Raw genomic sequence first — 12,937 nt, 5'->3', positions numbered from 1 at the left:
ATGTGCGGGGGGAACTGGACGGGGAACCCATTGCCCGGCGTTTAGGAAAGTTATGCATTTTCGGATATGTGAGCCCTTTGCACATGCGGTAGAGCTGGGGAGGCCAGCTGGTCATATCCCCATGCCTTTCGCGATCGCATCATCGTTTTTCATCAGCATTCCGCGGCCGCTCCTCAGCTAGTATATGGTTATTAGTAATGGGTATTGAGCGGGTAACATGGCTTTGCAGGGATCGGATCGGGATACACCGTCGACCGGACCCCGCGTGTATATTTCCAGTAGCTACGGCGTACAAGTTCGGCATCGGCCAATTTGCGGGTTAGGGGCGAGTAGGGCCGGCACCAGAATTAGAATACACATAGGTCTCTACCCTTGGCACCCGCACCGACAGATCGTGACGGTGCTAACGCGCGGAAGAGGGAGGGGAGAGGGGAGAGGGGGAACATGTTCGTTCAGAAACCTAGCCGAGTCCCCGAGCTGGCAGCCTAGGTAGCTACGCCACAGCTACCGCGAGAGAGCGTACTTCGACGCCCATCGCGACTCATACATCTTGCCTACCTACCGTCCCTAGTCCTCAGCGGAGAGGCCTGAGGAGACATTGCGTGAGATTGTCGGAGAACCGACGGGCGAGCACGGCAGAACAGGCTGCAGCCTGCCTCTCACGGCCTACGCCGCGTTCGTGTCGCCTCTCACGTCAGTCAGGCGTCCGCATTCGGCGTCTCACTCTCACTCTCTCTCGCGTCTGGCCACTGACGTCACCAGTACCTGCCCAGCTAGGCAGCAGGGCGTCCCGCGCGCCCCAGCGGTAAGAAGCGCCGGAAGGCCGGCGCGGGGATATCAACGCCCCCCCCCCTCACTCCCCGGGAGTTGCGGGCACTGCGCGAGGCGCAATGGGAACGGAGGCTTCCGCCTCGCTTCTGCGCAGCTCCCGCGACCACACGTCTGCGCGCAGCCTTGCTGTAGTGCGCGCGACGCTGCAGCCTGCGCGAGACCGGCCTCGCAGGCGCTGCGCGGCAGCCGGTGGGGCAGCCGAACGGCCTGGTGCTCGCGCTTCTCCTATGCGCTGCGACGAGGTGCGCCCTCGTTGAGAGAAGGGGGGAGGACACCTGCGAGCTAGTGCTATTGCGCACACACCGTCGACGCGGCAGGGCGCTCGAGCAGAGCAGCGCAGAGGCAGCCAGGCATCCCGCGCTGCCCGCGAGGACCCCGCGTCGCGCCTGCGGATGGGCGGCCGTTCGCTGGCGAGCGAGAGTAGTTTGGAGTTCTGCGCGGCCGGGAACTTGCCGCTGCCTGTGCTCGCGGGCCTGGCGTACGTCGTGCGTCTGCGTAGACCGATGCTAGCGACCTCCCGTAATGCGTGCGTATGCCTGCTTGTCTGCCTGCCAATCCAACCGGCTCTGTGACCGCCCGCTTACACAGACTAACTGGCATCTCCCCGGCACTGCTGATCACAAGGCGGGCGTGTTGTGCGGTCTAGGTTGCCGCGCCCCTCCGATTCGAGAGACGAGAGGTGGGCAAACAAACAAGGCAGCGAGCTCCCGCTTCTGTTATCCTGTCTCGTCTCGCCCGCTAGGTAGCTAACCAGCGAGTGCGGCTCTACGTGGTGCACGACGCACAGTATGGGCATACGCCGCGGATAAGCTTCTGCGTTGTTTTTCGTTTCCCGCTTTTTTTTTCTCTTTCCTCCTCCCCTCCCGGTTTCATGCCAGAACGTCAGATGTTGGCTTCGTCGTTCCCGGCGTAATCACGAGGATATACTGCGGAAATAGCGCCTTCGTCCCTAATAAAGCCTCACATCCTGGCGGGAGGGACCTCCCCCTACAACTTGTTTACTCTTGTGCGCGCGAGATCGGACCGCGGATACGACGCGAATTATGTAATTGGCGAGCCGAGGTATGTCGAGAGATATCGTACTATATGTCATATAATAACGGGCCACCCCCCTAGCGGGCTATCCTATCCTTATTAAAAAGCCTTAAAAGTCGCCCTTTTATAAATTAAATAGCTTACCTAAATAAATTCGTAAAATTATAAAAGATATATTAAATTAAAGCGCGTTACTTAATTAATCTCTAAAGCGTACCGAAGCCTTAATTACGCGTAGTAATCGGACGCGATATAGTAATTAAATATTCCCCTTATCTTTACTTAGTTAGCTTATAAGCTCCTCCTAAGCTACCGTTACCTCCTCCTCCTCTTCTTACTTCTCTTATTATTATTATTATTTAATTACGGCTTTTAACGTAATATTAAGTAGTTATTAACTATCCTAATCGTAAGTTAATATTTCGTAAAGGAATTAAAAGCGTTTATTAAAGTTAGGAATAGTTCTTCTTTTAGACTAGCTTTTTAACTCTAACTAAGCTATTAACGAGGAGATTTAGTAATCTTTAAATGCTATTTTAATACAAAGGTCGTAATATACGTTAGTAACGCCTCTTAACGCTACGCGAATACGTAGAGATCGATTAACGGCGACTTTCCTAACCTCGTTAATCGCTTTTAACGCGTAAACCTATACCTTTACGCTCTTCTTTTTTAGGCTCTCGCGTTAGTTCGTTTCGGCTATATCTTTTTCCTCCTAAAGCTTAGGGTATTTTAAGGCCTTATTACGGCTTATTAGCTAGTTCCTAGTTACCTTAAAGCCGGTATAAACGTTTTTCTCGGTAAAGGCGTCGATTCTTATCGCGTATAAGTAACGTAAGAAGTTTAACTTATTAATCGGCGCGGTATTTATTAAGGAGTATAATTAGCTTAAGTACTTCTTATAAGTTATTTTAAGAGCGTTAAATAAGCCGTTATCGAGCGGTTATAAGCCGTAAAAGGTATGCGCTAATAAGAAATATAGGTAAATATTATACCGGAAATAGGTAGCTATAAATTTATCTTAAGATCGTAATACGTTAATAATACTTACTTCTAAGAAATTAGAAAAAAACCGTAAAAATACGAAATTAACGTTAGTTAATTAAGAAATAAATAAATTAATAATAATATGGCTTTTATAGCCGTTTAGAATTAATAAGTAAGCGTTAAACTCGTAGGAAAAAAAACCATCCGTTTCCTTAATAAATACCTCCTTTAGCTACTTTAACGTAATATAGCTATCCGATTAACCGTTATTTAAGGTTATAAAGTATTAATCGGCGATCTTTATGAATTAATTCGTAAACTAGGTCGTTTAAAGCTCCTTTCCTTTAAAGATAATATCCGGTCGGAAGGTAAGGCCCGTAGCGTTAATATACTCGATAACCGAAGCCTAGGTTCTAACTTAAGAGCTTTTAACGATCGCTTTTTTAGTATTTAAGCTCCCGAGAACTAAGTTATCGAGCTTTAATGCCTTAATTAGTACGGAAACGGAAGAATAAGGATAGAAGAGGCTACTTATCCTAGCCGAGTATAATTCCTTCCTTATCGACGTTAAAGGTAAGATAAGGCTATATCTAGCTATATTCGGCTTCCCGGATACCGAAATATTAATCTATAGCCCTCTTATTAAAGTAATTAAAACGAAAAGCTTTAGTTTTACGCCCGGATTTTACCGTAATTAAAGGGTTACGCTTTAAGAAGTTATAAAGCTAATTCTTATTAAGAGGCCGTAAATCGCCGTTCGCGTTTAAGATATCCTACGTAATTCGGCGAATAGTACGGTAATTAAAAGCTAGCCTTAGTTATTCCTAACGTAAAATCTACGTAATAAGATATTTTTCTTACTTATTTATTAAGCGTTATTATAATTAAACCTCTAACCGCGCTTACTTATCCTAAAGCCGAGCCGCTAGCGTAGTTTACGAAACGCCGTATATAATAACTAAACGACGTATCGAAACGCCTTCCTAAATAACTAATCGTATAATAAACGCTAGGAGATTTTCTTAAACGGGTTTCATAGCAAAAGAAGCTTATTTAATCGAGATCTAATTAATATTTACTTCTATTAATTAGGTAGTAATTTATAACTATATATTTATATTTACCGCTACTTTTAGCCTATAATATCTCCCGTAATATGCGTTTAATTAAAACCGGGAAAACGCATAATTAAAGATAAAGCTCCATACGAACTATATTTATAGTATTTCCTAAATAGCTTTAAAATTAATGAGTAGCGGTATAATTAAAATAGGTTAGTTTTCGTATTTTTTAGTAGGAGATAGGTAGCCCGCTAGGGGGGTGGCCCGTTATCATGTGACATATGGTATATCATAACCTCCAGGGTAGGTTAGCTACCTAAGCTGTACGTGGTTAGCCCCATCTGCTATGGCATAGAGAGCATATCCCCATGTCGACTAGTAGACGTATGCACATACACGGCCATACGGCGTCCGCAACCCCCCCTGCAGGATTGCATTCAGATGGAAATCCCCTATTCCCTCTGTGGCAATCGTCTCTCGACCAAGGGGAGAGGGAGGGGCACATTTCTCCGAAGACTAGGCGTCGGTGGATGTGACTAGACAGATTTTTTTTTTTTTTAAAAAAAAGGCGCAACCATTAGTTCCTCCCCCCCCCTCCCCCTTTTTCGGCTCCTGTCCGATATGCCTTTCACGTACCCCACGTCATCCAAAGGTGCGGCTCGGTCCCCCTCCCCGCATCGACGAGAGCGTCGAGTGAAGCTTACTCGCGCTGGTTCGTACGTCCTGTTAAGTAGACATGACATACCCAACCACCGAATTGTCTCTTGCGTCCTCATCCCCTAGAGTGTGGGTCCATCGTTCGTGGTGCAATGGCAGAATACGCTCCGTAGGCGAATCCGTGGGAATGCCGAAATGTGAGCGAGTGCCCCCTCCTGCCTATCCGAGCGAGGGATGGATCCTAGGCCCCCTCCGTCATGGCTATACCGGGAATTGCGATGCTGCCAATGTCTACAACGTAGCACTGTTGCTTCGAGGAAACGCATATTTGCTCGTGATATCGCGGGCGGGGGGAGGGGGGAGACTATAGTAGACTGCCTTTGCGCGTGGTAAGGGTAGTATCGGCAGACACAAAGCACGAAATAGCAAGTTACGCGTGTGCAATAGATAGTGACTCACTAGGTCGTTGAGGGGTAAAGTAAGCGACTACGCTCTATAGCGGTTGGATTGTAACGGGTGGTGGATTATCGCCCACGGAACTATGCCGCGGACTAAATCTGGCAAGTGACCGGGGTAAATATATGAGATGCTAATCAGTCCGTATGTAGAGACTCCCGTTGTGCTTGGCTTGCAGGTCTCGATACTTCATGAGGCTTAAGTTTGGCCAATATCCGATCAATCACGCCGGGGGTCAGTTGGTGATCTGGTGCGGAAAGGGAGGGGTCGAGCGGTGAGCGAGGATGTGGAATGATTGTCGTAGCCCGGGAAAATGGGGGGTCGCTCGGGAGGTAGCCTGCCAAGATGCATAACGACCTCTGTATCCGCGCCTCTAGCGGAGTGCCCCTGAAGCCATCGGGCAAGCTAGCAGGGCAAAGCGAAGGCTAGACGCTAGCATAGTACGGCCTCGCTCGGGGTTTAATCTTGCGCAGAAGGGCAACGAGAACGTAGTAGACTATTTTTTCCCTTCTTTTTGCTTGCGAGGGCCCATCCCTCTTAGAAACACCGGCTCTCTCTTCTCGGTAAGGGGCCAAGGTAGGCGATCTCGCAGCCGCTCAAATGCCGGCAGGACCGGAAGTTGACCTTGTTGCGTGCGCGGCAGCATCTCGCACTCTGCAGCTAACGTCCGCGGGGAGACGTCGCGATGCTTTCGCCGACGAGGCGGGAATAAGGTGACCAGAGCTGTTGCGGGATTGGCTGGCTACATGCCATCATCGTCTCGCATATCTCACAATCGACGAGTCATAAAATGCAGTATACCTGGCTTCAGGCAAGGAATCGCGTGCTATTCTTATGTCAGCACGATAAGTGGTTAGCTGCAGGAGACAGGGAGAGAACGCCATCGCGTAGAGAACCGCGCTGCCACGGTGGAATGCCCCTAGCTTTCGGTTGGATGGAAGGGCACGTATCGCTCACGCCCCAAATTACTTACCTACTGCCACCATGCTGGTGAAGGCGAACGTGGCGGAGGGACCATCCAGTAAGAACTGGCCGAGATTCTCGGGGTACTCATTTCATACTAGCGGAATATTACCACTTCGGTAGAGGCCAGCGTAGAACGATGTAACAGGGCGAACTGGGTTCATCGATGGGCGATCGACGAATTTGCTGGCCGCTACTGGTTGCAGAAATGTTGGCATGACTTTGCTCGACTCCGCCCAACTCCACACACAGTGTCACCGCCCGCCCTGGTATCGGCTCTTGGGGACTCTCTCCGGCCAGTAGCAGGTCGGCATTCTCACGAACACCGCTGCCCGGATGTGAGAATGGAGGTACTGTACATGGCCAAGAGTAACCTGGTCAGGTCATAGCGACGATCAAGAGATTGCCCCGCATTGACGATGAGTTTCTGCCTCCCGCCAACACATATGGGTAAACATAGGGAGAGAGCGAAGATGCGGAGATGCCCCCTTTTGTCGTCAGAGGACCCTGGAGACACCGGCAGCCGTGGCGGTGGCTGGCTGAGTGGCGACGGCGAGTCAGCTTCAGTCTGCCCCGGATTGGGGAAGGGTGAGACTACTTGGCTACTTTCGTAGGGAGTCGGCTAGAACAGGAAGCTCGAGGTCTGAACAAGCTCATAACACATGAGCTTTGATGACCCCTATGGCGCTGTTGTCATAGACGTTGCACTGCTGCGTTATCACAGCATGGCGATGGAACGCTGCTCATCAGTGTGCATGAGTGCCGGAGGTGCCACGCGCTAGTGGATTTGCATGGCACGATTGCAATTATCATGCTGTATTTATCGGGTCGATTGCACTAGCCATCCATTCTAAGTCGACTAGGGCGGTACGCAAATTTGCTTCACAAGCCGTCGACGGATGCTAGGATGGGATACAGAGGAATCGGCACGTGCTCCTTGTGTTCTTTTTTCCTTCACGCTTCCCTCATATGAGGCCGAGTGTTTCTTGCTTTCTTTTTTTTTTTTGGGTGGTTGCGCCGTTGGTTTACGTGTAGTTGTATTGGTTGTGGTGCCCGCTATCTTCTACGACGCCACGGCTAATATGAGGACTTACATTCCTTCTGCCGGCATGGGGGCCGGCGCAGTACCGTAGTCAGACAATTGATAGAATGCCCTGAGATTTGCTGTGCATCGCTCGTATGCACCTGCGGCGTAGGTATGCGTTGCTCCAGGCAAGCAGTGAATGGCAATACGACTCCCGCGTCCTCGCGCAGAGCCAAAGACAGACGATGCCGATTCCGATGTGGCCTTCGCGCAGGAGATAATTCGCGCCCACAACGCCAAGACCGGCGTCGAAAAACGAAAACGAATAGGCGGTAGGCAACTAGCAGCTCTCGAGGGGCCCTCGTCGTGGCACCGTCGCTTATGATGCCAATGCCAAGCAACGCGGAGGAGGGTGGCTGCCAAGCTCCAAGAGATCTTTTGATCGACAGGCCCCCAAGTTCTCGCCGGTTGGCGCCTCTGCTGCCGCGGTCTCGCCAGTCTTGCCGCGGGGATTGGGGTCAGAGGCACATACCCATCCTCCTCACAGATGACACGCGCATCCCTATGTCCTGCCCGCTCTACTTAACGCACTGCTTACTACCAACCGTAGGATCGGGGTGGCTATTTATTTCTCGAAAGGAGCTGTGACGTTGGCCCGGACTAGCGACCCGCTGACGAGCCAAGCTAGCGAACCAGGACCAGGCCGTCAGCTGAGGAGTCCATCTTGGACGAGAAGATATACACACGCGTGCGTGGCATGTAAACGACGCATCAAAACCGTATATATACGACAGGCGTACACGTAGGTAGGTAGGCGGGCACGCAGGCAGTCGAGTTGAGGACTAGCAGATAGGTAAACGTGGATGGAGATTGGTGAGGGATGGATTGATCAAGTGACGATGACTCGACGCGGACAACAGACGGAAGAAAAAGATGAAACGCCAAAGCCAGCGGAGCTAACGGATTGACTATGAGCACACAGCTTACAAATGGAATCGGGAATTCCACCCAAATTTAGGGCTCTCGGGGTACCTGTAGCCCGCCTAGCCCACTGTGACCTAGGGGGAATGGAACCTGCCGCCAGTAGGTATGCAGGTAGGTATGTACTTGCTGCGTACCGTATCACCTGAGGTAGGTATGTTGGGTACTTGCAGAGTTCATTTCCTAAGCTGATAGATCAACCGGGGGGGCCGGGTGCCGGGTGCTGAGGTACCTCTCTCTACTGAGACCGGGGGTCAGTCTGACGGCCGGGTTGCCTGCTAGCAACAGCGGCTCTACTCTACGTGAAAAAGGGAAGGGAAAAGGGGAAAAAAAGGGAAAAAATTCGATGGAGGGACGGATCTTTGTCGTGCGCAAACACGCTTCCGCTGGGGTTAGATTACCCCACTTAACCCGCCCTGTAGTCGGCCAAGTATCGCGAAGTTTCCCATCACATGGTTACTAAAAGTACACGCTGCCTAACCGCCTACATTAGGAACCTAGGTAGGTAGGTGCCTACATGGCGGAGGGACACAATGTCTTAGGCGCCTCCGGTTGCGTCCCACTGCGCGCTGCAACTAGGCTTCTCCGTCACCTCAGGCTGGTCTGTAAGGCAGGTAGCGTAGCGGGCGGGTTCTGGTGCTTTCGCCGCCTGCTGTACTCGTAGGTACCCTACCTATGTTATTCGTGCATCGGTGCGCGCCTGGTGGGGTCCCCTGTCGACAACGCCCTTGGCGGACCGGCGGAGCTGAAGGCAAGCTGGGTACCTCTCTCAGGTATGTGTACACGCTGCCGCGGTGGCTGCCAACACAGCAGATAGGTATTTTCTCCCTGGCCCGGTACGTGTAGCGCCGGGTGGACAGGCGGACATGTACCACGTTATGTTGTACTGTACCTCCTCCGTGCCTTAGCTGCCTACTGCTATATGTGTGTACCCAAGGTGCTTCCGGCGCGGGCGCTGTCTCCACAGGTCCACCCATCCCCAATTCCCATCTCATCCGGCTTTCGCTCGCCTGCACCGTCCCATCCTACCCTTTTTTTGTATTCCATCTTTTTTCTACCACCGCCGCCTCGCTCCCTCTACTGCGATTACTTCCATTTCCTACATAACCTAACTGCTACTTACATACGTGGGCACGCAGCAGCGCCCGTCCACACTCCCCTTACTGCCCTCCTATCCTTCTAACCGCCCCTTTCCTAGTCTGCATAATTACATACTTGCCTGCATACGCGCGCCCTCGCCTCGCTTTTTCTCTTTCGCACCTTGGATGGAGTCGGGTTGGGTCCGGCCAAGTTCAAATCCTCACCATCGCCCACGCTCCTCCATCCCATCCCATCCCATCCCATCCCGCCAACTGACTCTCCTGCGGTTGCATCCTCTGCATCCCCCCCTCTCGACCCGTCATTGCTCGCTGATGAGGTTCCTAGTCTGGGGTCGCAACTAGATTTGATCAGCCTCTCTCCTCCCTCCCCCGGTGTTCCTCTTCTGCGTAGCAGCCGTAACTTAATCGTACGTAGCCGTTTCTGCGTTGGATTTCCTGCCTGAATATATACAAGTCGTCTCGGACGAACCAGCCCAAGGCGCGCGCGCTCTCCCTCCCCCCCCTTCTCTTTCGTACTTCCCTCCCTCCTTTTCGCGCCCTCCCCCGCCTCCCTTCTACTCAACTTACCGATACGCGAGGTGTCGGCGGTCCTGGCCTAGTGTTCCTACTTACTCAGTAAACCGCAGCGCATGACGGCCCTAGCCTCGCCATCCTTCTTCCCCCCCTTCTCCTCGCCTCGTCCGGAATAACTTCGACCTATGATTTCTATTCCGGCAAGGTCTATGCAGTCTACGGTTGCAACTCTCACGGTCTCGCTGTTCGGTCGCGTTCGTCTCCCCCTGACGAGAGAAGGAGAAGAGAAGGGACGTAGGCATTGTCTCCTCGTCGCCCTTCCTTTCACTGGCTGGCTCGGAACACGTTTCTGGGTCTAGCCAGCAGCACCCAAGCGTATGCCTCCGTCGACCAAGCGACAGAACGGCGCCTCGAACTACCGCGATCTCCGACACGAGAATGGCCTGGTAGGCCCCGGCAAGCGCGTCCCCAAGCAGAAGAGCCAGAGTCCGCTGAATGGAAATGCGAAGCTGCCCCTCGACGATGCGGCTGTCCCCTCGGCACCCCCGACACCCCCGGCACCAGCACCGGCACTAGCACCAGCATCGCTACTCGGCACGAACGGTTACTCGAAGCAACCCCCCGCCGAGATGCACGTGGAGGGTAGGACCGCCGATTCTCTCAGGAGAGGCTCTCTCGGTGGCTTTTCCGAGTCTTCCTCCGCCGAATCCTACCATTCTCACGTCGGAAATGCCCACCTGGAGGAGAGCCATCGCCGGATTGATGTGAACGCTACCAAGAACTCCAACGTCCACCGCGATCCCGGCCCGTTTGGTGTCGATTTCGCCCTGACCGTCCTGCGCTCCTGTCCGTTGCAGGACACCATCGCGATCCTCATCATCCTCATGCAGATACCTCCTCTTGCCCTGTCCGGAATCTACGTACTCTTCACCCTGCTCACCTTCGTAACTAGCAACGGCCTGACTTTCAGTGACGTATTCGAATGGAACCTGGGGACCCCTTCGCTGGCGACCGTCGTATGCGTCGATGGCATCGTGCTTCTGATTTGGCTATTTCTCTGGGGCCCGATTCAACATGTCATCCTGGATCTGGCGCAGATGGTTATTGCCTTGGGGCTCGGTGGCGGTTCTAGTTCGAGGGACGGCGGTTCCATGAAGAACACTCTTATATGCTTAAGCATGATCCTGCTTTCCCACATCCTACGTCATACCAGGATGAAATATTCCCCTATGGGGTATCTCTTGGGCTCCAGCCGCTTCATGACTCCCGATATCGACGATCCCCTGGAGCCGCTGGAGTCTATCCGCGGTTACGATAGGGTCCAGACGGGTTGGTTCGGCTGGGTTAAGAGCATATTGGCTATCCACATCCTAACGCAGGGCTTGGTTAAGTATATTCGCGATTGGTATCTCAGACGGGAGAGACGAGACATCCTAGCTCAGAATGCGGCCGATCCGGAGGCTGGGAAATCGTACACGGCAGAGAATGACGGCGGGTTCTCCACTCCGGATAGCGACGCCGTCTCTCTCCAAAACTCGACAGCTCTGACAGCATCAACTACGAAAAAGAAGAGGAAGCAGATCGCCCAGATCAGGAATAAGCAACCGCTCTGGGCAGCGATCGCTAGTACTAAGATAGTGGTAATGAAAGAATACGAGCTTACTCATGCCGCTGCCGAGTCTGCGGGATCGAATGCTACAGATATTCACAACCTTGGAAACGCCCCATTCAACAAGCAGCCCGAGCAAATTTGGATATCTTACGTGGGGTGTGACGAGGTGTGCTTTAGCACTAGTCACTTTCCTGCTGCTCTGGGGCCGACCCTCTCCGCCGACGGCGCAAGAATCGACCCTCCGAAGCCATTCTATGTGCGAGTCAATAATGCAGTCTGGCAGCCTACTCGCATGGTGCCAGTGCAGGATTTCGACGCCGCCGTTGATGACGAGGGAACTCGGTGGAGCGGGGACATTTATGGTCTCACCCCGCTGTCGAACTACGAGTGTGAATTTGTCAGCTCTACAACTCACGAGGTTTTATTCTGGACTATTGTTAGGACTACGCAAGCAGAGTCAGCAGACGTCGACGCTAGCCTCTCGCAGCCTGCGCCTCAGCGCTCCTTGCGTCCCGATTCGCCCATCACAACGCTGAAAACGTCGATTGCTGCAGCCGACAGCAAGTTGGCGGAGGAGAAGGCTCGTCAAAAAGCGTTGCGGAAGGAGTTTCATCGGAAGGCGAACGGATTGAAAAGGGAGAATGAGAAACTCTCGGCAACTGTTCAGTCGGCTGGCACGGGGGACGACAAGCTGCGCCAGAAAATACAGCAGAATACTACGCAACACAAGCAGGCCGAGCAGGCCGTTGCGAACCTCGAAGCCGAACTAAGAGAGCTAGAGTCGATCCCTGAATCGCTTAAGTCTATGTGGAAAGCTAAGCAGTCCTCTTGGGCCGGCGAGAGAGTCAAGTTTGATAGCGCTGTGGGTGCGTTTAAAGACTTTAAGGCATCTGTGGACCGTAGGATCAAGGCTCTCGAGGAGGAGAAGACGGGCCTGCAAGCTAAACGGAACAAAATCAGCAGTCGAATTGCCAAGGTCGATGGTGAGCATGCACGTATCGCCGATGCCAACGCACGCGGTCTGGACGAGGCAGAGCGCCGGCGGCAGGCTCGAGAAAGCTACGAAAACGACATTACCAAGATTGAGCGTGAACTGATTGCCAAGGTGAACGAAGTCGACACGGCCATTTACAATAAAGAGCAGGAAAACCTGGCGCTCAAGTCTCAACTCGACTTGTTTCACACGCAGCAACAAGCGGCCTATGCCTACGCGGCTTCCTACGACTTGCCGGATGCACCCGGCACCTTTTCGTCCCCAGGCCCACCGCCGCGAGCCCAGACAAATCCGGTGAACGCAGCGCCGTATGATGCTACAGCCGCTTGGAGTAACAGCTTGTATAAATCGTCGCTTTGGGGCCCCTCGCCTCTCGCTCCGGGATTCGTGCCTCACGGAGCCGTCACGCCACACGTCCATCATTCTACAACCAAAGCTCGGGGTCGCTCGTCATCGATGCTTAGCGATGTCTCTGGTTTCACGCAAAGCAGCGTAGCCGAGGACGAAGGGAGCACGACAATCTCTGCATTTTCTCACGCCCGGGACGGTTCTGGTCATTTGAACGTGCCTCCTGGTTTCGAATATCCAACACCAACCGGGCCGCGCAGCGACGTCGGAGGCGAGGCCGCGAGTGAGGGCAGCGCCAGTCTTAGCGACGATAGCATCGGAACTGGGAGCATCAGGGACCCGACGAGCCCCGCGCCTCGCTGAGAGGGATCTTGC

General features: G+C 52.8%; 1 protein-coding gene across 1 annotated transcript; it reads left to right on the top strand.

The window, feature by feature from the left end:
- Positions 1-8,512: 8,512 nt before the first annotated feature.
- GGS23DRAFT_603957 (uncharacterized protein) lies at positions 8,513-12,925 on the top strand (the record flags this gene model as incomplete). The annotated part of the gene is made up of 2 exons (XM_051519541.1): positions 8,513-8,530; positions 10,004-12,925. The coding sequence occupies 2 exons, from the start codon at positions 8,513-8,515 to the stop codon at positions 12,923-12,925; spliced, it is 2,940 nt and encodes a 979-aa protein (XP_051374072.1).
- Between the last annotated feature and the right edge of the window lie 12 nt (positions 12,926-12,937).

Source organism: Durotheca rogersii, assembly GCF_024521655.1.
Source record: "Durotheca rogersii strain YMJ 92031201 chromosome Unknown GGS23scaffold_5, whole genome shotgun sequence".
NCBI classification, from domain to species: Eukaryota; Fungi; Ascomycota; class Sordariomycetes; order Xylariales; family Xylariaceae; genus Durotheca; species Durotheca rogersii.
Note: the sequence above shows the minus strand (reverse complement) of the source record. Positions and strands in the feature narration are given on the sequence as shown.